Here is a 21,983-nt window from a genome sequence, read left to right on the forward strand (position 1 = left end):
ATAACTATTCAACAAAACCCTCAAACAAGTCAGCAGGAACAAACACAAAAAAAAGCAAAAACAGAGTATTGATCCTAAGTACTAGTAGTATCTAATTAAGTAAACAACAATTGCAGATTTTGAGTATTCCTCAATTGTTCACAAAGATTGAATTTTCAAAATCCCTAAATGTTTAATGTAAAGAGACAAAGAGGATAAAAAAAAAAACTCACGGGAAGCTTTTCGAGAAGCCGCATTGGCTGAGAAGAAGCATGGTTCTCGGCAACTTCACGTTGAGCCATAGACAAATCATCACGAAGCGTTCTAACGACGACAAACTCATTCAAACGAGCGTGATCAACAACGCGTACACCACCCATAATGTAGACCCTAAGGAACACAGACGCAACAACGAGCACCATGAGTAAACCCAAGATCCGACGACCCACGTTTCTCCCCGATCTAAACCCTTGCCCAGTCACAACCGTCGATCCACCAACAAACGGAATCCAGAATCTTCTCAGGTAACGAATCGCCGGGTGATTGTAGAATCGGTGATGGTGATCGTGATGGTAATGAGATCCAGTAGATGAAGAAGAGTTCTCGGAAGATGGTGACGAGTCTTGGCCACTCGCGTCTCCTCCTCCGTCTAAATCCGTTGATCCAACGACGGGTAAGTTAACTGTATTGCAGAAATCGGATGGATTCGTGGGTCGTTCGGAGATTACGTCTAGAGAATCGGCGACACGGCGGCGAGTCGTGGGTGCAACAGGTACGGGGTTAATCGCTCCGGCGACTGACATATCGTCGCCGGTAAAGAAAAAGGAAATTTCAAGATCAGAAAAAGGGAAAGAGAGAGAAAGAAGAGAGAGAGAGAAGAGGTTGAGTTTTTGGAGGGAGGGGGGACTAGTTGACCATGTTCTGGTTTGTCTTCACCGTCACCGTGAAAGGAGGGGACGACGAAGCTGAGAGTTTTTTTTTTTTATTTCTTCTTCTTCAGATTTTATTTTATATATTCGCCAGTGTGTATATGTATGTATGTACGTGACTGTTGTAATTATTTTTATTTTTTTTAAACTATAGTTTTTTCATTTTACTGGTTTACATTTTTTTAATGTATGGATACATTTCTGGAGTTCATCACGTTTGTAGCACATCTCTCTTCAAATAAATTTTGGATATTAGAGTAAACAATATACGAAGAAGAGTGATTAAACGTGTTCTTAGTTAAAGAGAGATAATAGTTTTTTTTTTTTTGTCAAACAAAGAGAGATAATAGTTAAGCATATGTTATGTACTTTTGTTAATAATGAAACTTTATTAGTATAAGAAGAGTGAAACTACATTGATATAAGAAAGTTATAAGGCAAGTCTTCATCGTGACGAAGATGCTATAGAAGAAGGGCGCACACCTTCACTGCCAGTGCTACAAAAGCCATCAAAGAGATTGGTGGATTAATCAACTTTGTACCAAATTACTTCTCTTAACCATTCAGATTATAACAATTTGGATAATTCGAAGTGAACGAATCAGATTACGGATACAAAAGAAAAAAGAAGAATAAAATCACAAGTAATAAATTAAAAAAATTCGATAAAACCGTGGCGATGTGTCACTGATTTGACTTTTGGAATCAAAATAATAACACAGTGAAATTATTAATGGATGGATGGATGAGATTTTATTATCAAAACAGGTCACACACGTGTGTATAAATTACAAGTGAAAGCGCCCATAATATTTATTTTTTCTTTGCCTTTTCATAGCAGAGCAGAGAGAGAGACTAACAGAAACAGTCGAGAGAGAGAGAGAGAGGCCCAAGTTGCGTAGCCGTAATCGTCCTCCTTCCTCGTCACTCTTCCCAAGATCCTCTCTGTTCTTCGATTTCGTAACCCTAGCCTCCTCCGCCTCCTGATTTCGCGTTTTCTCACGATCGAAAGAAAATGGTAGCTGATAGCAAATCCGACCTTCCCTTGCCCAAAATTTTCGCTTGCAGTGCCTTCGCTGCTTGCGTCGGCGAGGTAATTGCCGGATTCCCTCGATTTCTCCTTCTCTTTTTACTTTTGATTTTCTTCTTTTCGCTGAGTATATATGCTTCGATTGTATCGTTAAACTTCAAGAACTGTGTGTCGCGATCCAGTTTTACGCGGAAATGTATTTCGAATTTCGTTAGAAAATTTCCCAGGTTCCGATCAGATTGATCTTAAATCTTTCTTGTCTCATCGTATAGCTTGAGAATCGATTACGTGCTTTTGCTTCAATGGAGAATGATTTGATTGATCTCTGCAGTCGGAATATACATATTTTTCAGGAGCTCGTTGTGTACAGTTTAATCGGTCAGATCTGTGACCGTAATTGAGTTTTAGGCGTTTGTATTGCAGTGTTAAGTTACGCTTGGGATATGATTTTGCGAAACATGAATATGATGAGACTTAAGAGTTGAATTCATTAGAGCACTGTAGTATTTGTTATTGCAACGCAACTATATAATGTTAATTACTCTCAGAACAAACCTTATCTTCTGTGTTGCACCGTTTGGTATTGACTTTGTTATTTTCACCACCTAGATATGCACAATTCCGTTGGACACTGCTAAAGTTAGGCTTCAGCTCCAAAAGTCTGCTCTTGCTGGAGATGTTACTCTGCCTAAATATCGTGGATTGTTGGGAACTGTTGGTACCATTGCTAGGGAAGAAGGTTTACGTTCACTATGGAAAGGTGTTGTACCTGGCTTGCATCGTCAATGCCTCTTTGGTGGTCTTAGGATTGGAATGTATGAGCCGGTGGGTTACAAATTTCTACTTCTTTCAATGCTCTATAAAACATGCTTAAACTCAGTGTCTTCGTAGTTATTACTCAAAAGACGTTAACCAATTTTATTCTCCGCAGGTGAAAAACTTGTATGTTGGAAAAGACTTTGTGGGTGATGTTCCATTGAGCAAAAAAATTCTTGCTGGTTTGACAACAGGTTAGCACAGCGGTAGAAGAAACCCAGGATTTAAGTTTCCTTCTTTATCACTTAACTTGGCTGATGTTGTTGTTGTTGTTGTCTAACTCTCAGGTGCACTGGGTATCATGGTAGCAAATCCCACTGATCTTGTGAAAGTTAGGCTTCAGGCTGAAGGAAAACTAGCTGCAGGTGCGCCAAGACGGTATTCTGGAGCGATGAATGCGTATTCAACAATTGTGAGACAGGTAATTATCCTGCCTTGGAAGTTGAGATTGGGAATAAGTTGCTTCAAGTATGCTTCATATCTTATATTCTTATTAATCTGGCTCTGACAGGAAGGAGTCCGAGCTCTTTGGACTGGTCTTGGGCCTAACGTAGCAAGAAATGCAATTATCAATGCTGCTGAATTAGCGAGTTACGATCAAGTGAAAGAGGTATGAAACAAATTATTCTCTGTCTCACTTCTCTCACTGAAGGATCCTGATATTTTAACCAACAATCCTGTTTTTTCTTTCGTTCAGACAATCTTGAAGATTCCGGGTTTCACTGACAACGTTGTCACACATATTCTATCTGGACTGGGGGCAGGATTCTTTGCTGTCTGCATTGGCTCTCCTGTTGATGTGGTACGATATCTACACATGACACTGAACCTTGAGTTTGTTCGCTACGATTCCTGATTGTCTTCATGAAATCTTGTTGTGTGGCAGGTTAAGTCAAGAATGATGGGAGACTCTGGTGCTTACAAAGGCACTATTGACTGCTTCATCAAAACTCTGAAGAGCGATGTAAGAAACTCTGCTTCTGATCCCTCTCCGTAGGTTATTGTTATAAAGATATCCCCAGAAAATGTTTCTTACTCTTGAGTTTTGCTCTACAGGGTCCTATGGCATTCTACAAGGGTTTCATCCCCAACTTTGGACGCCTTGGTTCATGGAACGTCATCATGTTTTTGACCCTCGAACAGGTAACAACTAATGTAACTTTTACTGTATCAAATCTAAATCAATCACGCTCATCTTCTAATACCGGTTCTTTAATACTTCAATCCAGGCAAAGAAGTATGTCAGGGAACTCGATTCGTCAAAAAGAAACTGAGACACAAAAGTTTTAAGCAGAGAGAATAAGAGCTACATCGTTTTTTTTCTTTTCTTAATTTCGGTGATTGAGAGAGGCCAGAACTTGGTCTAATATTGTTCTCGGAATAGAGAGAGAGTCAACTTTACTTGAAAACTGTGAAATAAAATTTCCGTGGATTGCTCATATTTTTTGGCTGTACCATTCCAACATTTAATAACAAAACAATACATTTTTCTCCCTTTCTTTCCAGTTCCACAAAACTGAGAAATCAAAAATAGACAAAAGAAGAAACTCTTGAAGAAGAACGAGGTAACAGCATCTCAGCACAGTTTCTTATTTTCTGGAGGAAAAGCCAATATCTCGAATCTGAGGTAAAGCTCTTTAGCTTTGTTGCAGATAAACATAACAGATCCATCAATGTAATCTTCATATCTCTCATAGAAAGCTGGAACCGTCAAAACCACCAAAACGCCTGCCAATATAGCCAAGAACACCACCGCAAAATGAATCTCCAGCTCAAACCATTCCAAGTAATAATATTATAAGAGATTTAAAATATTTACTTACTGGTGTGGCAAAGTGTCTGAAAATCCATGAGGCTTCCGATCAATGAGATGAGAAACAGAGAGATTGCTACTTTGATATACAACTCTGAGTCCCTTCCCATTGCAATGTCATACGAAACTTGGAGTAGTTTGTTCACATGGATGCGTAACCATATCGAAGCTTCTTCTGCCATGGCAAGTGGCGGTGATGGCCTGAAGAGCCAAAGGAAACCGAATTTAGAAATGTAGTATATTAATTACAAGTGATAAAACTTATAATATTTTAAATTTACCTGTTGAGAATAGAAGCAGATTTGGACCAGAGGAAGAGAATAGAGAGCAAGAGAAGAAGAACACTTGAAAGAAGAGTGAAGATGGTGTAAGCAAATGCCTCGAACACCATCCATGAAGCTATCGTCACTGTAACTATACCAACACTCACATTCTTCTTCCTCCACAGCATCACATCTGCAACTGCAGCAGATTCATTTTCATAACATGTTACTTAGAGGTAAAGAAGAGATCACTTTACCATTAATGATGATAGGAATCTAGATTCACTTTACCAATGTTCCCTCCCAGAATCTCATGTATTGTTCTCTCTCTGTTAAACAGCTTGTCCGAAGAAGAACCCATTTGAGAAGAAGAAAGATCAGCAAAACTTGGATTCAGATGATCTCAGATCCCAAAAAGTTACCCAGATATTTTAGATTTTGCTCTGAATGTCAGAAACAGATCATCATCATGTACCAGAAAATCCTAAAGCCTCAAATCGAATGAACCTGATGTGTCACTAGCAGAGAAAGTAAAAAAAAAAGTGTGAAGAGACTAAAGTTGGGTCATCACCATCATCATCAAAGCCATCAACTTTGAATATATATATAGAATTAATTCAATAATTCAAAGGCTATGCTCTGTTAAGATAAAAGTAGAAGAAGGTGTTTGTTGGCCTCTCGATGTATTATTATTTCCAGCCTAAAAGTGTTATCCTTCTTCTTAGTCCAGAGGTTTTTTCAAACTGTAAAAAGTTGGACTAGATGAATGAAATTTACACCATTCCCTTTATATTTGCAGAATCTTTTATAAATTGGACTACCTTTTGGAATTTACATATAGTAATCATAAAACAATTTAAGACTGTTTTTTCATTTTCAGTTGTAAATTCCAAAAGGTGAAAAAATTTATTCTGAATCTAAGGTTGTCAGAATGTAAGATTGGCTTGGGATTTACCAAAAAGAAATCAAACAAAAAAAAATTCACAAACCATTTATTCTTTGGTTTCTTTAGAAGTAAGGTATTTTTTTTTCTCTGTTCTGTATGTAAAGTGTAAACTGTTGTTGATAAACTATTGATAACAAAACCAAAACAAAGAAACAAATGTGAATATTCCCCACCTCCATCAATAAGTCTTGTTCTCTATTTCCTCTGGTTACTTTTTTTCCTCAGTTTCCTTTTGAGAAGTCCCTATAGCGCCGAGATTGGCCCCAGCCGCAGAAGCATCAAGCAAACTCGCTGCAATTGTTGCCTTCAAGTCATCATCTTCCATCTCTGAAAAAGCCTGCACTTCCTCACGTGACAATGCCTGATTTTGTCTTTGTTGATCTACATTGGCATTACTTCTGTTGCTACTGGCAGACGAACCTTGTACTGAGCTCGTGTTCTTTATTATCCTCTCTGCATCTTCAGGAGAAAGCCACTGCCCGAAACTGTTGGAGGCTTCAGATGAAGAGGACATGGGACATTCCTGTGGGAAGTTTCCTTTCACTATGAAGATACTCCATCCTGAGCCTTTGAGAGAGTCAAGAAACGCAGAGAGGTAGAACTTTGATAAATGTTGCGGGGCAGCGAGGAGGCTGTCAAAGTTATACCATTCTCCATTCACTTTCCTTATGCAAAACCAATGGTCATGCAAGTGGCAGATAAAGGCGCTTTCAAGCTCAGGGTCTATCTGCGCAGGCTCTGCATCTGGACAATTGAGTGGAATCACTTGTAAATCCCACACTTCCAAAGCTTTTTGCAAGACCTGTCAATCAAACCAGAAGCTTCCTCAGTGAAAATAATATGCATAGAGAAGATACATATACTTTGCAGTTTGCACAACCTAGATGCACATGTTTGGAATGTTTTACCTCATCCAACTTCAACACAACCATTAATAGCGCTTTTACTTTAGATGCTTATGAATTATGATTGGGATGTGAATCTCTACTCAGTGCAATAAGAAGTTTGCAAGCAAAATTGACTTGTGTGGCAACAGACTTAGCTACAAATTAGTTTTAAAGCCAGGAAACTACAGATAATACCTAACAAATCCAACAGACACCTTCTAAAGTTCCTCCATCTCTCAGCATAAAAATGTTTGTACAAAGAAGCTAATGATTCGCCAAATGTGTTCAACTCAGTAAAAAGACGCATAATTCACCATTTACTAATCTCAATACTACTTGAATCGATCATTAGCACTAAACGTTCATATATTCAATTGGTACCTTAAACTTCAAAAAACGAATATAACCATTCAAAAGGTTTCCACTTTAGTCTTACCCAGCAACCTTATGAACTGTAAAATTCGAAACCCTAATTACGCCTAAACTTACAAGAACACAACAATAACAAGAGAAAGAGAGCTTGCAATTTCTAAATGTTGGATACGACTCGGGGATTTTGAATTTACATAAAAGAAAGAAAACACGAAATCAAGAAATCGCGATTCGTGTTACCTGGATACTAAAATCGCCACCGAGGGAAACATTATGCGACACCTCAGAGTAGAAATCGCCGGACGAAAACCCACCGACCGCGGCGCCTTCAAGCATAACCTGACGCTCCTTCCTATCAAGATCTGCGGCGACGGCAGCCAAATCGAATTCGGAGAAGAAAGGTCCCTGCAACACCGTGTTGACGCAGTGTACGGCGCACAGATTCGACTCTTGTACCTCGTGATACAACATCCCTCCGTTGCTCGTTCGTTCCATTGTCGATCAAAGATTTTGAAAACAAAAAGACTTAAAAAGATTCGGTTGTGGTGAAATATAAAAATATTGCAGCGATGCGAAAGTCTCAAAGTGATTTGATAACGAAGCGATGAAGAAGAAGATGAAGTAATGAGAGGAGAGAGAGATCGCAAAGTTACAAACTTTTTAACCCTTAAAAAAATATTTAAATAAGGAAAAAATTGAAACAAAGGATGACACAGGCCCGAAACTGTTTTCAATATAGGCCCAATATCTATAATCCTAAGTTTAGGTTTTACTTGCTTCCCAAGTTAGGTTTCTCGATATTTTGCTGAAGGGATTACTCTCGATTGTTTCTGAACACAATTGTTTCTGACAATCTCAAAATCATTCATTTGTTAGCTAAGAGGTGGTCAAAAAGCTTTAAACAAAAAGGTCATAAAAGAGTTATCAATAATAGCAAGGACAAGAACAAGAGTTCAAAGATCAAACATGCTAGCTTCCAATCAAGCAATTTATTTGCCAGACATATACACCTAATTCTCCAACCTTCATCAAAATTCAACTTGACCACTTAGCATGTATGTGTTTACTAGTGGCGTCTTCCATGATTCCATCTGGGACTAAAAATCTGTTCCCATCTAATGCACCTTAACCTTTCTCCTTGGTGTTTCCTCCAAAAAGCAGCAAATTTTTCCTTCCAAGTAACTGTAATACCGGATCGAGTGATCACAACAACATTCTTAGCTTCTTTCAACCATTTCTGTTTCCACAAGTCATCGTCTGATGTCAGATACCGTAACTCTGTACAAAGGCAAGCCAACTTTGCAAGACTTGCTCCAGGAAGATATTCTAGTATCTTCAGCTTTAGCTCTCTTGGTAAGCGCATCAAACATGGTGGAGCTTTATCGCTTAGACCAATCAACAAGGGGATCACAAGACCATATTTTACCATTCTCCAGAACTTGGATACCTCGTGGTAGATCCTCGAAGAGCCTCCTTCTTTGTCAGGCTTCATAGGCACAAACACACGCTTATCAAGAACAATCCTATGCAGACTAGTCCCACTTAGAATTCCGTACACTACAACCATATAACCTAAGCTCTGAAACTTCACAGTAACGTACTCGATTGTATTGGTATCCTTAGAAGTAACTAGCTCAGGAAGCGTATACCTTAAGGATACTGAAGGTAACTCCTTTGAAAAGCTAAACTTATCAGAGCCAGGATTGAACAATACAAATCCAGATTCTAACATAAACGCATGAACTGACATTGACATTGCCAACGTAGTTAACTTACTGGTATCACCTAGAGATGTCAATTGGTCTCTAAAACCATGGGCTGTCCGGTCCAAATTAATTTGGACTAGTTTTGGTTATTACCAAATTTAAAACGGTCAAATGGGCCTAAAACCAATTTAGCCCATTTATATATGGTCTAAACTAGTTTGGACGTGGGCTGTCCAATAATCCTAAAAAATTAGGGTTTTTACTATTTGGGGGATTTTTTTTTTTTTTCTCGCCGCTTCTCTCTTTCTTCGTGTATTTATGAGTATTATAAGTGTATTATGAGTGTATTATGAGTGTATTATGAATTTATAAATCTTTAGCTTTATAATTATGAGTTTATAAACCTTTAGCTTTATAATTATGAGTTTATGAGATTATGAATTTTGCTTCAATCTGCAACCAATGGACAGACCAATTGGTCATGGTCCTATTTGGTTTGGACATATTTGGATGTGGGTGTATTTGGGTCTTGACACATAAATGACCATAAATTGTATGTGTCCAAATGGACATGCCCATTTGGTTATGGACAGACCAATTTACAACCCTAGTATCACCACATTTCTCCATCAATATATTTTTTCAGGAAGAATGGTTCACTATGTTGTACGGTACAACTTAATTCGATCTAGGGTTCGATGTGCCTCACCTGATTCGGAACAAACTAATTCGATAGATCCTGAACAGATGCAACAAAAGTAGAATGATAGAGAGAGTAGTAAATAAGATCACCGGAGATGTTACTTTAAGAGATCGGAGAGTATCCTCCGGCGATGGTGCGAAGAGCTCGTCCTTACGATGAGGTAACAGATCAACGGAGAAAGCGCTGATATATTGATCCTTAGCTGGAGATCTTAGGCATCAAATTTTTTCATTTTTTATCATTTTCATATAATTAGATATTGCTACGTCCCAATCTTTTTACTTAATCAAAGAAGCATTTTACATATAAGTATTCAAAATACATAAGCATAGCAAAACCAAAAAACAAAACCAACCTAAATCACCAACAACTAGACCACATATATAACATTTACAAGCGAAACACTTTCAAACCATACCTTAACAAACACTGTTGACTCCAAATCTCTTTGACACCAGTTCCTTCATCAATGTGCTCGACCTACAGCTTTCTTGTACTTGTAGCGTTTTGAAATCCAGAGGTACACTAAGAAGTTGAGGAAACTTAGAGTTGCCAGCAAGTAGAAATAGTAATCAAGATGGCCTCGGTTCAAGTTATCCGGTATCCAACCCGGTTTACCGTTCTTCTTCGTTACCTTCATCACAACCGTCACAAGAACTGTGCTTAAGTAGTTCCCTAACGCAACCGTGGTCAATGACAAAGCAGAGCAAAGACTTCTCATGGCATCAGGAGCCTGATCGTAGAAAAACTCAAGTTGTCCTATAAAGGTGAAAACTTCTGCACAACCGATAAGTAGATACTGCGGGACCTGCCAGAATATGGACATAGGGATCTGTTTCTCGTCATATGCATTGTGACTTTTGACGTAATCAAGCCTCACGACCTCAAGTACTCCTGCTGTGATCATGGCAAAGATTGAGATCACAAGACCTATACCCATACGCTGAAGCTGAGTGAAGCCTCGGTCATGGCGTGTGAACTTTCTTGCGAACGGGACAATGAACTGGTCGTATACAGGAGTCCAGAATAGTACACTGACCGTGTCGAAGAGTGAGAGTGAAGCTGATGGGATTTCAAAGTTTGGTCCCATGTGTTGGTCCAAAGTGTTTCCTTGTAAGACAAACATTGTGTTCATTTGGCTGTACACTGTGGCGAACACTATCCCCGAGGCCCAAACTGGAAGAAGTGTGATTATGGACTTGAGTTCTTCAACTTGAGTAACAGAACAAAGTCTCCACGGATTCACTTCCCCGTCTTTGATGCTATCAGATTGACTCTCAACCGCTGCTTTGTCGAAAAAACTGAGATAATATTCAAGACTTTGATTAGAAAACAGAGTTAAAGATTCAAACTTTAGAATTGTTAAAGTTTTGTTTCTTACTTTAAGTTATCAGTGTGCACGAGTTTCCTGCTACCTTTGATGTTACTCTCATCATCAGCCGTTTCGAAGAGCAGAGACTTATCCTCTGGAACCTTAACACGTATCTTCCGAAAAGCCGCAACTATAACCTGAAAGATCCGTGTAAGAGGACTCCCTCCAGGTCTCTGAAGCCTGTAGAAACGGCTTCCCAAGAAGAAAAAGCAAACCGCAATGACCATTGCGACTGTTGGAACACCGAAACCCCATCCCCAACCAACGTTCATTTGTATCCAGACAAGAACTGTCGCAGCAATGAGTGCTCCAACATTGATGGAGAAGTAGAACCAGTTAAAGAATGAGCTCTTCTTGACCTTCTCAGCCTCATCATTCTCATCAAACTGATCAGCTCCAAAGGACGAAACACACGGCTTTATACCGCCTGTTCCAAGCGCAATCATGTAAAGCGCGACAAAGAAAACAGCCGTCTGACCCGAATTCGGATGACATGTATTGCCATCGCAGTTACCTGGTTTAAGTCCAGGAACTGATGCTGATAATGTCAAAAGAGTCATACCCTGAAAGAGAAAAAAACAAACGTGTTACTTCCACCAAAAGATTCACATTTTAATCAACCGAATCTAGTTAAAAACAGAGCAAAGTAAAACTCACGGAGACATAGATGAAAACAAAGATTGCAATAGTCCAATATCGTCCAAGGTAAGCATCAGCTAGAAAGGCTCCAATCAAAGGAGTTATATAACATGTTCCAGACCAGTTCGTGACGTTATTTGCAGCCGTAGCATTGCCTTGATTAAGACGACTCTCAAGATAATTCACAAGGTTAGTACCCATGCCATAGTAAGCCAATCTTTCACAGCACTCGTTTCCTACACAAGATTTTAACGAACACAACAACAAAAAAAACTGATCAATCTTCTATATATGTATAACAATATAAATAAATAAATTTGGGACTTTATTTAGATAATAATAAAATAAACACACAGTAGATTTTAAGGTTTGAACTCTTTTTTATTTTCATTTTTGTCCATAGTGATCTAGTAGTACAGTAGTAACTATCACCCACCAAACTCGAACATTTTCCAATATAATTTTAAAATTTATTCTCTCTATCATTCAATTCCCTTTTCTTTATCGTATATAGAAGTATAGAACCCACTTTTTAATCATTACTTTAATTATTGAAATCTCTCTATAAATATTGTTTGTGAGTGGGCATCATAAAAACATGGGACCTGAGGTCATTTGCTTCAGCTGGTCCTGATCCTCCTATAAGAGTATAAGGCTATAATGATAAAGAAGGAAGGTTGGTGAAACGATAAGAAGGTTACCGAGGATGAAGCGGCAAGCTTTCCAATTTCCAGTTTTCTCCTTGTTTGCAGGATTTTTGTGAATATCAACAGTTCCATCTTCCGTATACACATCTTTTTCGTCCATATTCCTATATATAAATAATTAAAAATTACTAGCTTTTTCAACAAAGATGTAACAACCAAACACACACCTAAAGATCCATTTGAAAGATATAACAACCAAAGACACACCTAAAGATCCCTTTAACTAAAGCTCAATACTTGAGGTTTGAGCAGCAGCTAAGATTTCTAGATTTGGTCAATACATGAAACTAGTAGATTATGAAGATGAAGCAAGTACTTTTTATTCATGGTCTGAATAAATAGTTTCATGCTCTGTAACATCCAGATGAGCTTAACGGGGTGTAATGAACATAACAGTTAAAAAAAAAAAAAAAAAAAAAAAAAAAAAAAAAAAAAAAAAAAAAAAAAAAAAAAAANCAAAGAAAAGAACAAGAGTATAAACAAGATTCAAGAAAAAAAAAAAAAGACAAACCTTTGTCCGAGACAGAAGTCGATAGTGACGGTGGCAGAGATGGCAGACGAGAAGAGATTTTATCGGATAGATTTAAAGAGAAAAAGAGTTGCCGAGGAATAACACGGCACTTGTCGTCGGTGTAATGAGTATGAAGCTTATAAAAAGGAAGCTCTGTATTTTATATCCAATAAAAATAAAAAAGGAGCGTAGCGTTGTTCACTTTTATTTCGATAATTTCAATTTAACGCCTCTTAAGTTTTGTAGTTTTCAGTTAGAGCCAATTTAGCTTTGTCACATTTATTTAATTGTTTTGTTTTTTGACTCTATAAGTATAAATAGACACATATCGAAGGATGTGGTAGAAAATTTTTAACACATATCGAAAGATTTCTTCTCTCCACCAAACTTTTATAGTGGACGTAATAATTGTCTTCTCATACTAAAAACAAGAAAGGACCAAGGTGTGAAAACACAAAAGGTTAGTCATCAAATTCATGAAAATTTGGATTTCTTCTTTAAATATTGTGTTCATACTTCGTAATCGTGAATATCTTTAATAGTTTATCTTGAGTTCTTGAGTTCAGCTTTTCCCTGACCAAAAAAAAAAAGAAGAGTATAGGCTTACCAAAAACTCTTTTTCTATAGACAAACTTTTGGTGAAATTTTATTTAAACTACGCCAATATTCACACAGATTTTTTGCGTTTATAATTTACTGTTTATAACTTTTAAATGATTTTATATAAATAAAGAAAATTAATGTTGATTTTGTTATATGCAGTTATTAAATGTTTACACATGTAATTGTCATATAGAGAGTAGAAAATTAATGCATGGTTTATTTCATTATTTGTTCTTATTCTATTTAACTTTTTAACCAAAAATATATAAATAATATATATGACATGCTGACAGCTGACAGGTCAAAACCCATAACTCAACTCAATTTACACTTTGGTGGTCCGGTCTCAAAACTGTTTGATATATATATCCAAATCCCAACTCCCTAGATTGAAAACATTTTTCTAAAAGGAATCAGTGGCATTTTTTTCTTTTTTAAATGAGCAAAAAAGTAAGGCTTCAGTTGATAGTTCTGAAAACTACGGTAGTGATTATTTGGAAGCTAATGGTGTTTTGATTTGCTTTCGCTGAAATAAAAGAGATGTAAATTGACAGTTGCATTAAAATAACCGTTGATCAAAAAGAATCACCAAGGACGTATATAACTTAAAAAATGCATGTGAATCGATACAGTTGACATAGTTGGATCCTATTATCTACGACGATTTGTTGACTTGAACTGTTTGATCCAAATGATTAGCTGTTATTTATTTATGTACTTCTATAAGAGCATGTACAATGGTAGATAATAAAAAAGGGTACTTAAGTATGTTTTTAATTATAATATTTAGAAATAATGAAGTTAAAAACTTTTTTAAAAACTGTAAAATGGTATGCTCCAATGGTAGATACTAATTTTGGGTTTTTAAATTTTTTTTTTTTTTTCAAAATCATAATATGTTAAGTACAATTTGGTTTGTTTAAAATTTTAAACATTTTTTAAAACATAAAATTATTTTATTTCATAAAATTTAAAGTTACATGATATAAAAGCATATTAAAAAAACAGATTACAAAAACAATTAATTATAATCTTGACTTGTGCCAAATTTTTGCCACATATTCTCGACCAAATCAGCTTTCAATCGTCGATGTATTTTTTTTATCACGAATATCATTTCGAACGATCATCATATTGGTGAGGTTTGAAGGTGTATCCGTAGAGTATGTGAAATCCACTTGTGAAGTTCTGTTTGATTCTCCTTGTTCGAATTCTGACACATCAAACTGAGTGTATCCATCTCGTTCGTCTTCTACTATCATATTGTGCAGTATGATACACGCTCTCATTATCTTCCCAATTTTTGCCTTATCCAAAAAAAGAGCGGGGTTTCTGACTATGGCAAATCGAGCTTGCAATACTCCAAAAGCACGCTCGACATCTTTACGTACAAACTCTTGATATGTAGCAAATAAGGATGCTTTCTGATCTTGTGGACTAGGAATAGATTGGATAAAAGTAGCCTATTGTGGATAAATACCATCTGTGAGATAGTAAGCCATATGATACTCGTGACCGTTGACACTATATTTCACTTTAGGAGCTTGACCGTGTAATATATCATCAAAAACAGGTGAGCGATCAAGAACATTGATATCGTTTAATGTACCTGGAGCTCCAAAAAAATGCATGCCATATCCAAAGATCTTGTGAAGCTACCGCCTCTAAAACAATTGTTGGCTTTCCAGACCCACGTGTATATTGACCTTTCCATGCGGTCGGGCAATTCTTCCACTCCCAATGCATACAGTCGATGCTTCCTATCATCCCGGGAAATCCCCGTAACTCTCCAATATCGAGTAGTCGTTGCAGATCTTCCGGTGTGGGTCTCCTTAGATACTCATCTCCAAATAAATCATTGATTCCTTCAGCAAAGTGTTTCAAGCATGAAAGTGCCGTGCTTGGAGCAAGCCGGAGGTATTCGTCAAGCGCATCAGCCGGACAACCATATGCTATCATACGAATTGCTGCTGTAGTCTTTTGTAGTGCCGAGAGACCGAACCTTCCGGTAGCAACTTGCCTTTGTTGAAAAAATGGAATTTCAGTGGAGAGTCGTTCAACAATACGCATGAACAAGCCCTTGTTCATTCTAAAACGGCATCAAAATGTTTGAGCAGAGTATACTGCATCTTCAATAAAATAATCGTTACATAAGCGAATATGCCCTTCTTCACGTTCTCTTTCAATGTGGACTCTTTTTTTCTTTGGAATGGTTGCTTCTTCTTGAGGATCATCACTTTGTTGATTAACTTGATTATCCAAAACTTGATCGAAAGCTTGATCAAAAGCATTATCAAAATAGTCATCCATCGTTTTTGAAAAACTAGGACGAGAAGAAGATGCCATTTTAGAATAAAGAAGAAAAGCAAAGTGTTTGTGAACTTGATACTTTTGTGGAAGAAAGAAAATAAAAATGTTTACGATGAAAAACTTTGTGAGATAAATTGTTCTTTCTCTTTGTGACTTATATAGGAAAATATACCAAAATTTGTGGTGTTCATCGTTTTCCAAACTTGTGGTCTACATCGTGTGCCAAATTTTGTGGTTCACCTATCATACAAGTATATATCACATGCCACTTCTACTATGCAAAGGTACACATGCACATGGATGAGAAAATTAAACTGTCACGGTCTAGACCAATATGTGGTTTTGAATGCACACCATGTCAATGTCTTGTTCTAGTCTTCTTCTTGTCTTCTTCCTTCCAGTATTATTCCTCTTGTCTTCTTCTTCTTTTTATTCTGAATACACACCATGCCATTGTCTTGTTTTCATCTCATGCAAGGACACAAAGTTAAAAATAAAACAAAGAACAAGTTAATAACAAGATTCGAAACATGAGTCAGAATTCTCAAACAAAACTCAATGAAACTTCAATCTCAGGTTCAATCAATAACTGAACTATAATCGAAACACAAAATAAATTCAGACTCAAATAGAACTCAAACTAACGTTTATATAACAAAACCTTCAACAGAACTCAACATAATTCAAATTAAAACATCAGCTTAAACATACAACCGATCTTCTCGAAGTACATAAACTGAATATTACAACATACACTAACAACGTTTATAAGAACAGAAACTTAAAGTAGACATAAACATAAACTTAAACGTCATAACTACATCTCTAACATGTCACTCATTAACTTATTCTTCAAAGCCATTTCTATTTCAGTAAGTGGCTCTGTTTTTGAAAGCAGACTTTCAAGCAGTTTATGCTTGACAATCTTCTCTTTACACAAGTTTTGCTTCTCTTTCAAAGCAAAGTCCTTTTGTCTTATCTCCCACATGCTCTCAAACCCCTCACTTGAAGCAACAGCTGCTTGACCAGACGATGGCTTGCTCACAGGCCTTTTACCTTTGGCCTTTGCTGCCTTAATGCCAGGAGGCCGAGCTTGATCCTCTTCAGCGTCCATAAGTGGCACAGATGACTGTGAAGTGTGATCAGCCACCTTTCTTCTCTTTGGTGCTCCATCACCTTTCGTAGCATAAGATAGACACCACTTCTGATCATGGCGAAGCTCCCTCCATGCATGCTCAAGGGTGAACTTTATGTTGTAATCATTGGTGACTAGCTCGAAACTGAAAAAAACAAAAAAAAAACTTAACCCATATTAACAGAGGTGAAAGCAGAGTTAAATCGTTTATGAAATGTGAAATTTTGGAACTTTGTTTATTCAGCTCAAGGTTTACAATGTTGTAATCTGCTTATTTATACAAGTTCCATAAACCCTAGAGTGCCTTGACAGATGTCAACATCCAACTACAATATTTGCATCTAAGGCTGTGAATTGGTTAGATGTCTCTATCATCGATCTGCAACTTGATCTCTTTATGTTTGTTTGAGTCGTACTGTCGGGAAGCGTGGCTGAGTTCTTTACTTCTATGGTTTTGTCCCGACATGATGCTGGCATGGTTTTGTCTTCAATGGAAGTTTGCCTTTTGTCTGTTGATGACGTAACTGTTGCAGCGTTTGCAGAGGAGGTAAAAGATGACCGTTGAATCGTTGTGGGCTTGGCAGGCTTCTTAATGGGCTTCTTCTCGTTCTGCATTTGGCCCATTTGATTCACTTGTATAGCGACACCGTTTTGTTGTTTTGCAGAGGATGTAGAAAGCAAATACTCTGGTTTGGCTTGAGGCTTCAGTCGAGTATTGCTATCAGCCCCCCTCAAACTTGGTGTGGGGGGAAGACCGACACCGAGTTTGCTCCTGAGAAAGTTGAAGCTCGCGGTTGGGAGAGATTTGGTAAAGATGTCAGCAATCATCTGGTCGCCGGGAATGTGTGTCACGATCAAAGCTTTTAAAGCCACACGTTCACGGACATAGTGGTAGTCGACATCGAAATGCTTGGTGCGAGCGTGATATGCAGGGTTGGCGGTGAGATAAACCGCAGAGAGGTTGTCGCAATAGAGTTCTGGTGTCTGTGGTAATGGAATGTTGAGCTCCCGGAGAACTGAACTAATCCATTTGATCTCGGAAGCTGTTTCGGACAAGGAACGGTACTCTGCTTCTGTTGAACTTTTGGAGACGGTAGGTTGCTTTTTAGACGACCATGAGATGAGGTTGCGGCCCAAATAAGTGCAATATCCTCTAACTGAACGTCTGCCTGTTTTGCAGTTGGCATAGTCGCTATCGCTATATGCCTTGAGATCAAAAGAGTTCGTTCTGCTGTAAGTGATGCCCATCGTGATAGTGCCCTTGATGTACCGAAGAATTCTCTTGAGAAGTTGAAAGTCGGACACCGACGGTTGATGCATCTTCTGACACACATAATTTACAGAGAACTGAATGTCAGGCCTTGTTAAGGTTAAGTATTGAAGCTTACCTACGAGACTTCGAAAATAAGTAGGATCGGAGAAGTCTTCCGTTTGGTCTTTCACGCGATCCAGTTGTAAAGGCAGTGGTGTTGGCATTGGGGAGCAGTGTTCCATGGCAGCAGCAATCAGAAGATCCTCAGCATACTTTTGCTGTGACATGAACAAACCGTGAGTAAAAGTTTGGATTTGGATGCCCAAGAAGTAGTGAGCCTGGCCGAGATCCTTCATTCTGAAATGTTTATTAAGCTCCTCAAGAAGATGTGTGAGAGTGCTAGAGGAGTTTCTAGTGAGAACCATATCGTCTACATAGAGGAGGAGGAGAATGTTATTGCCATCACGGTCATAGACAAAAAGGGAAGGATCCAGTAGACTACACTTAAAACCAAACTCCAACAGGAAATTGCTGAACTTGTCAAACCATGCTCGTGGAGACTGTTTTAGGCCGTATAGCGATTTGCGTAAGTGACAGACGTGATCAGGCTTGTCTTTATCAATGAAACCTGCAGGTTGTCGCATGTACACTGTTTCCTGGAGATCACCATGACGGAATGCGTTTGTTACATCCATCTGTTTGAGCTCCCAGTTGTGTGTTACAGCAGCATGGAGGACTAATCTAATTGTTGGTGTTCTAACAACCGGGCTATATGTTTCTAAGTAGTCGATGCCCTCTTCTTGATCAAAGCCTTTGGCTACCAAACGAGCTTTGAGCTTATTCAATGTGCGGTCTGCATTTAATTTGGTTCGAAAGACCCACTTGCTACCAAGGATATGCATATCGGGTGTAGGGGGAGTTAAGTCCCATGTATGTGCTTCTTTACAATTCATCATCTCCTCAGTCATCGCTCCATTCCAGCCTGGATCCTTGAGAGCTGCAGTAACAGTTTTAGGTTCTGGATACGAAACTTTATGTGACAACAGGACATACTTGGGATTAGGTTTTCGGATTCCTTCTTTCCCTCTTGTAACCATAGGGTGATCGTTGTTTACACTAACAGAGGAAATTGCAGTGTCAACAGCGGTTTGGTCCTGAGATGATAGGATACTACTGTCTTGAGCCTGGTGAGAGCTGTCGCCAATAGAAGCAGAGTCTGAGTCTGTCGTACGCTCAGAACACTCACCAAGCTCAGAATCAGGTAATGAATTAGTGTCTGGGAGTGTTTATGAAGAAACTGCAAGGGGAGTAAGTGACACTACAGGTTGAGGGAGAGATGACATTGTGGAGTCTGACGAGTGCGGAAAAGCTTGCTCTGGAGTGTCTGGTGCTGACTGCAGACCTTTATACCATGCAGAGGTGAGAGTGGTACCAGACTGGGGAAGCAAGCAATTGTAGACTGTTGCAAAAGGAAAGGAGAATTCGTCAAACACCACATGCCTACTGATATAAACGCGTCCTGTTGGTGGATATAGGCATCTGTAACCCTTGTATTTTTCATTGTATCCAAGGAAGACACATTTTAGAGAATTCGGATCCAGCTTATTAGAGGCATAGTCTCTCAAAGTTGGGAAGCAGGCACATCCAAAGACTCTCAATGATGTATAGATAGGAGCATGACCGTAAAGTTTCTCAAGAGACATGGTGTTCTCAAGATGTGCAGCAGGAAGCAGGTTGATAAGGAAATTAGCTGTGAAGAACACTTCGACCCAGTATTTTGATGGAACCATGCTTTGAAATAGCATTGCTAATCCTAACTCAGTGATGTGGCGGTGTTTCCTTTCCGCCAATCCATTTTGTTGAGGGGTGTGTGGGCATGAAAGATATTGTTGAATGCCACAACTTTGCAAGTGTTGTAAGAACTGAGTGCTAATAAACTCCCCTCCACCATCACACTGAAATGATTTGATTTTGCAGTCAAATTGATTTTCAACCAACTTCTGAAACATAGTGAAGATTGAAAAGAAATCTGACTTTATTTTCAGTGGATAAAACCAAATATATCTGGAATAGTTGTCAACAAAAACTACATAGAATCTGAACCCTTGAACAGAGTTTATTGGAGAGGGACCCCATAAGTCACAGTGCACCCTCTCAAGAGGTCTAGAAGCAAGAAAAATAGAAGGAGAAAAAGGAAGACGTGAGCTTTTCCCGAGCTGACACGCTTCACACACCGACTTGGTGACTTTATTGAAAGAGATAGACTGAGTCGTAGCTAACTTCTGGAGAACTTGAGGGTGAGGATGACCAAGCCTTCTATGCCACACTTCGTCACTTGCAAGGTGTTGATTAGTGGAGTAAAAGACTTGAGACTTCGGTTCCCTCAGTGAGTATAGACCATTACGCGTTCTTCCCGGTACCAGTAGCTTCTTGGTTGCCTTTTCATTAATACGAACACCATCATCATCAAACTCAAAAGTGCATGGATAATCGGATGTTAGCTTAGAGATGGACAACAGTGACCGAGCAATATTAGGACAAACAAGCACATCATTCAAAGGTAGATTACCTGATGTGGAAGCTATACTGGCGGATCCTGTGTGAGTAATGGGAAGAAACATACCATCACCTACCATAACAGAGTCTGATCCAGTGTATGGTTGAGAGTGATGCAGAGTTTGAGTAGAGGGTGTAACATGTACTAAGGACCCGGAGTCTGGCAGCCATTCGTGACCGTGCTGGTCTGCAACATCAGTAATACACATTGCAGTCAGAGCTGCTGGGGTATCCTCAGCTTGATAGCTGTTGTTGAACCTGTGCCAACAACGCAGAGCAGGGTGACCATTCTTTCCATAAATCTGACACGTGATGTTCTGTGAGTTCGATGCACTGGCGAGCTGCTGATGAAAACCTCTTCCCCTTGTCGAGAAGGAGTTTCTTCCACCACGACCAAACCTTCTGTTTCCTCTGCCTCTTCTGTTGTTGTTGGGTTGGTAATATCCCTGAGAGTTCTGATGAGACACAGTGAAGGCGAGATGTGGTGTCACCAAGTTCTCGACCGAGTAAGACTGGAGTCTATCATCATAACCTGTGAGCTTCGGGATCACATCATCCAGAGTAGGACCAGGAACAGAGTCAACTACATTCTCTATGGTGGTTTTAATGGGCACATATTCACGTCCTAACCCATTCAGAGCAGCAAATATCTTCATTTTCTCTGTGACAGGACTACCAACTGAAGCTAGTTGATCACAGACATTCTTAAGTTCTCTAAGGTACACTTCCATAGTCCTATCCTTCTTTTCTATAGTTTGTAGCTTTCTCTGAAGCTCAAACAGCCTAGAGGAGGAAACTCTATTAAAATGATTCGCCAGAGTGGTCCATACCTCATAAGACGTTGAACAGTTGAGAACAAGACTGAGTATATCTTCAGCAAAGGAGCCTAGCAGCCAGGACTTAACAACGGAGTCAGTACGAATCCAGTTCTGATACTCGCTCTGATAATCTGGATTTGGGCTCTCTGATAGTGTGCCGTTAGTTCCAGTGGTGGTGACAGTAGCTTGAGGAACAGAGATGGATCCGTTGATAAATCTGAGTAGACCTTGACCGGCTAGAAAGGTCTCAAACTGGTTCTTCCACAGAACATAGTTCTGACTAGTGAGGGTGATGGTAACGCAGTTGGTGACGTTCAAGGTAGGAACCGTGTAAGTTCCAACCTGACGATTCATCATAGGTTCAGACCGACTAAGCTCTGATACCATGAAAGCAGAGTTAAATCGTTTATGAAATGTGAAATTTTAGAACTTTGTTTATTCAGCTCAAGGTTTACAATGTTGTAATCTGCTTATTTATACAAGTTCCATAAACCCTAGAGTGCCTTGACAGATGTCAACATCCAACTACACAATTTGCATCTAAGGCTGTGAATTGGTTAGATGTCTCTATCATCGATCTGCAACTTGATCTCTTTATGTTTGTTTGAGTCGTACTGTCGGGAAGCGTGGCTGAGT

General features: G+C 38.8%; 5 protein-coding genes and 1 pseudogene across 6 annotated transcripts in view; 1 reads left to right on the forward strand and 5 right to left on the reverse strand.

The window, feature by feature from the left end:
* LOC104711987 (uncharacterized protein At1g04910-like) overlaps positions 1-981 on the reverse strand; it is a 10,172-nt gene extending 9,191 nt beyond the window's left edge. The window contains exon 1 of the mRNA XM_010428775.1: positions 569-981. Within this exon, the coding sequence (XP_010427077.1) occupies positions 569-782 (214 nt within the window). The 5' untranslated portion in view covers positions 783-981. The remainder of the gene's footprint in view (positions 1-568) is intronic.
* Positions 1,731-4,195, forward strand: LOC104711989 (mitochondrial uncoupling protein 1). The gene is made up of 9 exons (XM_010428779.2): positions 1,731-2,001; positions 2,548-2,763; positions 2,870-2,948; positions 3,042-3,175; positions 3,266-3,364; positions 3,452-3,556; positions 3,641-3,718; positions 3,811-3,897; positions 3,984-4,195. The coding sequence occupies exons 1-9, from the start codon at positions 1,924-1,926 to the stop codon at positions 4,026-4,028; spliced, it is 921 nt and encodes a 306-aa protein (XP_010427081.1). The 5' UTR covers positions 1,731-1,923; the 3' UTR covers positions 4,029-4,195.
* LOC104711988 (reticulon-like protein B12) lies at positions 4,167-5,220 on the reverse strand. Of its 2 annotated transcripts, none has more exons than XM_010428777.1 (4): positions 5,122-5,220; positions 4,849-5,023; positions 4,578-4,768; positions 4,167-4,482 (listed from the first exon to the last, which is right to left on the reverse strand). In XM_010428777.1, the coding sequence occupies exons 1-4, from the start codon at positions 5,189-5,191 to the stop codon at positions 4,331-4,333; spliced, it is 588 nt and encodes a 195-aa protein (XP_010427079.1). In that variant the 5' UTR covers positions 5,192-5,220; the 3' UTR covers positions 4,167-4,330. The 2 variants fall into 2 exon arrangements, with proteins under 2 accessions (XP_010427079.1, XP_010427078.1); XM_010428776.1 differs by having other exon boundaries at positions 4,849-5,029; positions 5,122-5,213.
* Positions 5,796-7,671, reverse strand: LOC104711990 (ataxin-3 homolog). The gene is made up of 2 exons (XM_010428780.2): positions 7,276-7,671; positions 5,796-6,578 (listed from the first exon to the last, which is right to left on the reverse strand). Exons 1-2 carry the CDS (start codon positions 7,528-7,530, stop codon positions 5,985-5,987), a joined length of 849 nt encoding a protein of 282 aa, XP_010427082.1. The 5' UTR covers positions 7,531-7,671; the 3' UTR covers positions 5,796-5,984.
* Positions 8,102-9,911, reverse strand: LOC104715645 (annotated as a pseudogene).
* Positions 9,702-12,853, reverse strand: LOC104711991 (protein NRT1/ PTR FAMILY 8.1). Its single transcript, XM_010428781.2, has 5 exons — positions 12,674-12,853; positions 12,157-12,266; positions 11,474-11,691; positions 10,826-11,379; positions 9,702-10,745 (listed from the first exon to the last, which is right to left on the reverse strand). The coding sequence occupies exons 2-5, from the start codon at positions 12,260-12,262 to the stop codon at positions 9,911-9,913; spliced, it is 1,713 nt and encodes a 570-aa protein (XP_010427083.1). The 5' UTR covers positions 12,263-12,266; positions 12,674-12,853; the 3' UTR covers positions 9,702-9,910.

The sequence above is a fragment of the Camelina sativa genome, chromosome 9 (genome assembly GCF_000633955.1).
Source record: "Camelina sativa cultivar DH55 chromosome 9, Cs, whole genome shotgun sequence".
NCBI classification, from domain to species: Eukaryota; Viridiplantae; Streptophyta; class Magnoliopsida; order Brassicales; family Brassicaceae; genus Camelina; species Camelina sativa.

Bases quoted from the DNA above. Each gene is read 5' to 3' on its own strand.
- LOC104711989 (XM_010428779.2), top strand. From the start codon at position 1,924: ATGGTAGCTGATAGCAAATCCGACCTTCCCTTGCCCAAAATTTTCGCT. The intron at 2,764-2,869 runs GTGGGTTACAAA...TATTCTCCGCAG, and splicing joins GGATTGGAATGTATGAGCCG to GTGAAAAACTTGTATGTTGG. The intron at 2,949-3,041 runs GTTAGCACAGCG...TCTAACTCTCAG, and splicing joins TCTTGCTGGTTTGACAACAG to GTGCACTGGGTATCATGGTA.
- LOC104711990 (XM_010428780.2), bottom strand. From the start codon at position 7,530: ATGGAACGAACGAGCAACGGAGGGATGTTGTATCACGAGGTACAAGAG. The intron at 6,579-7,275 runs GTAACACGAATC...TTTGATTGACAG, and splicing joins GTGGCGATTTTAGTATCCAG to GTCTTGCAAAAAGCTTTGGA.
- LOC104711991 (XM_010428781.2), bottom strand. From the start codon at position 12,262: ATGGACGAAAAAGATGTGTATACGGAAGATGGAACTGTTGATATTCAC. The intron at 11,692-12,156 runs GTAACCTTCTTA...AATCTTGTGTAG, and splicing joins AGCTTGCCGCTTCATCCTCG to GAAACGAGTGCTGTGAAAGA. The intron at 10,746-10,825 runs GTAAGAAACAAA...ATATTATCTCAG, and splicing joins GTGCACACTGATAACTTAAA to TTTTTTCGACAAAGCAGCGG.
- LOC104711988 (XM_010428776.1), bottom strand. From the start codon at position 5,191: ATGGGTTCTTCTTCGGACAAGCTGTTTAACAGAGAGAGAACAATACAT. The intron at 5,030-5,121 runs GTAAAGTGAATC...AATCTGCTGCAG, and splicing joins GATTCTGGGAGGGAACATTG to TTGCAGATGTGATGCTGTGG. The intron at 4,769-4,848 runs GTAAATTTAAAA...TTGGCTCTTCAG, and splicing joins TCTGCTTCTATTCTCAACAG to GCCATCACCGCCACTTGCCA.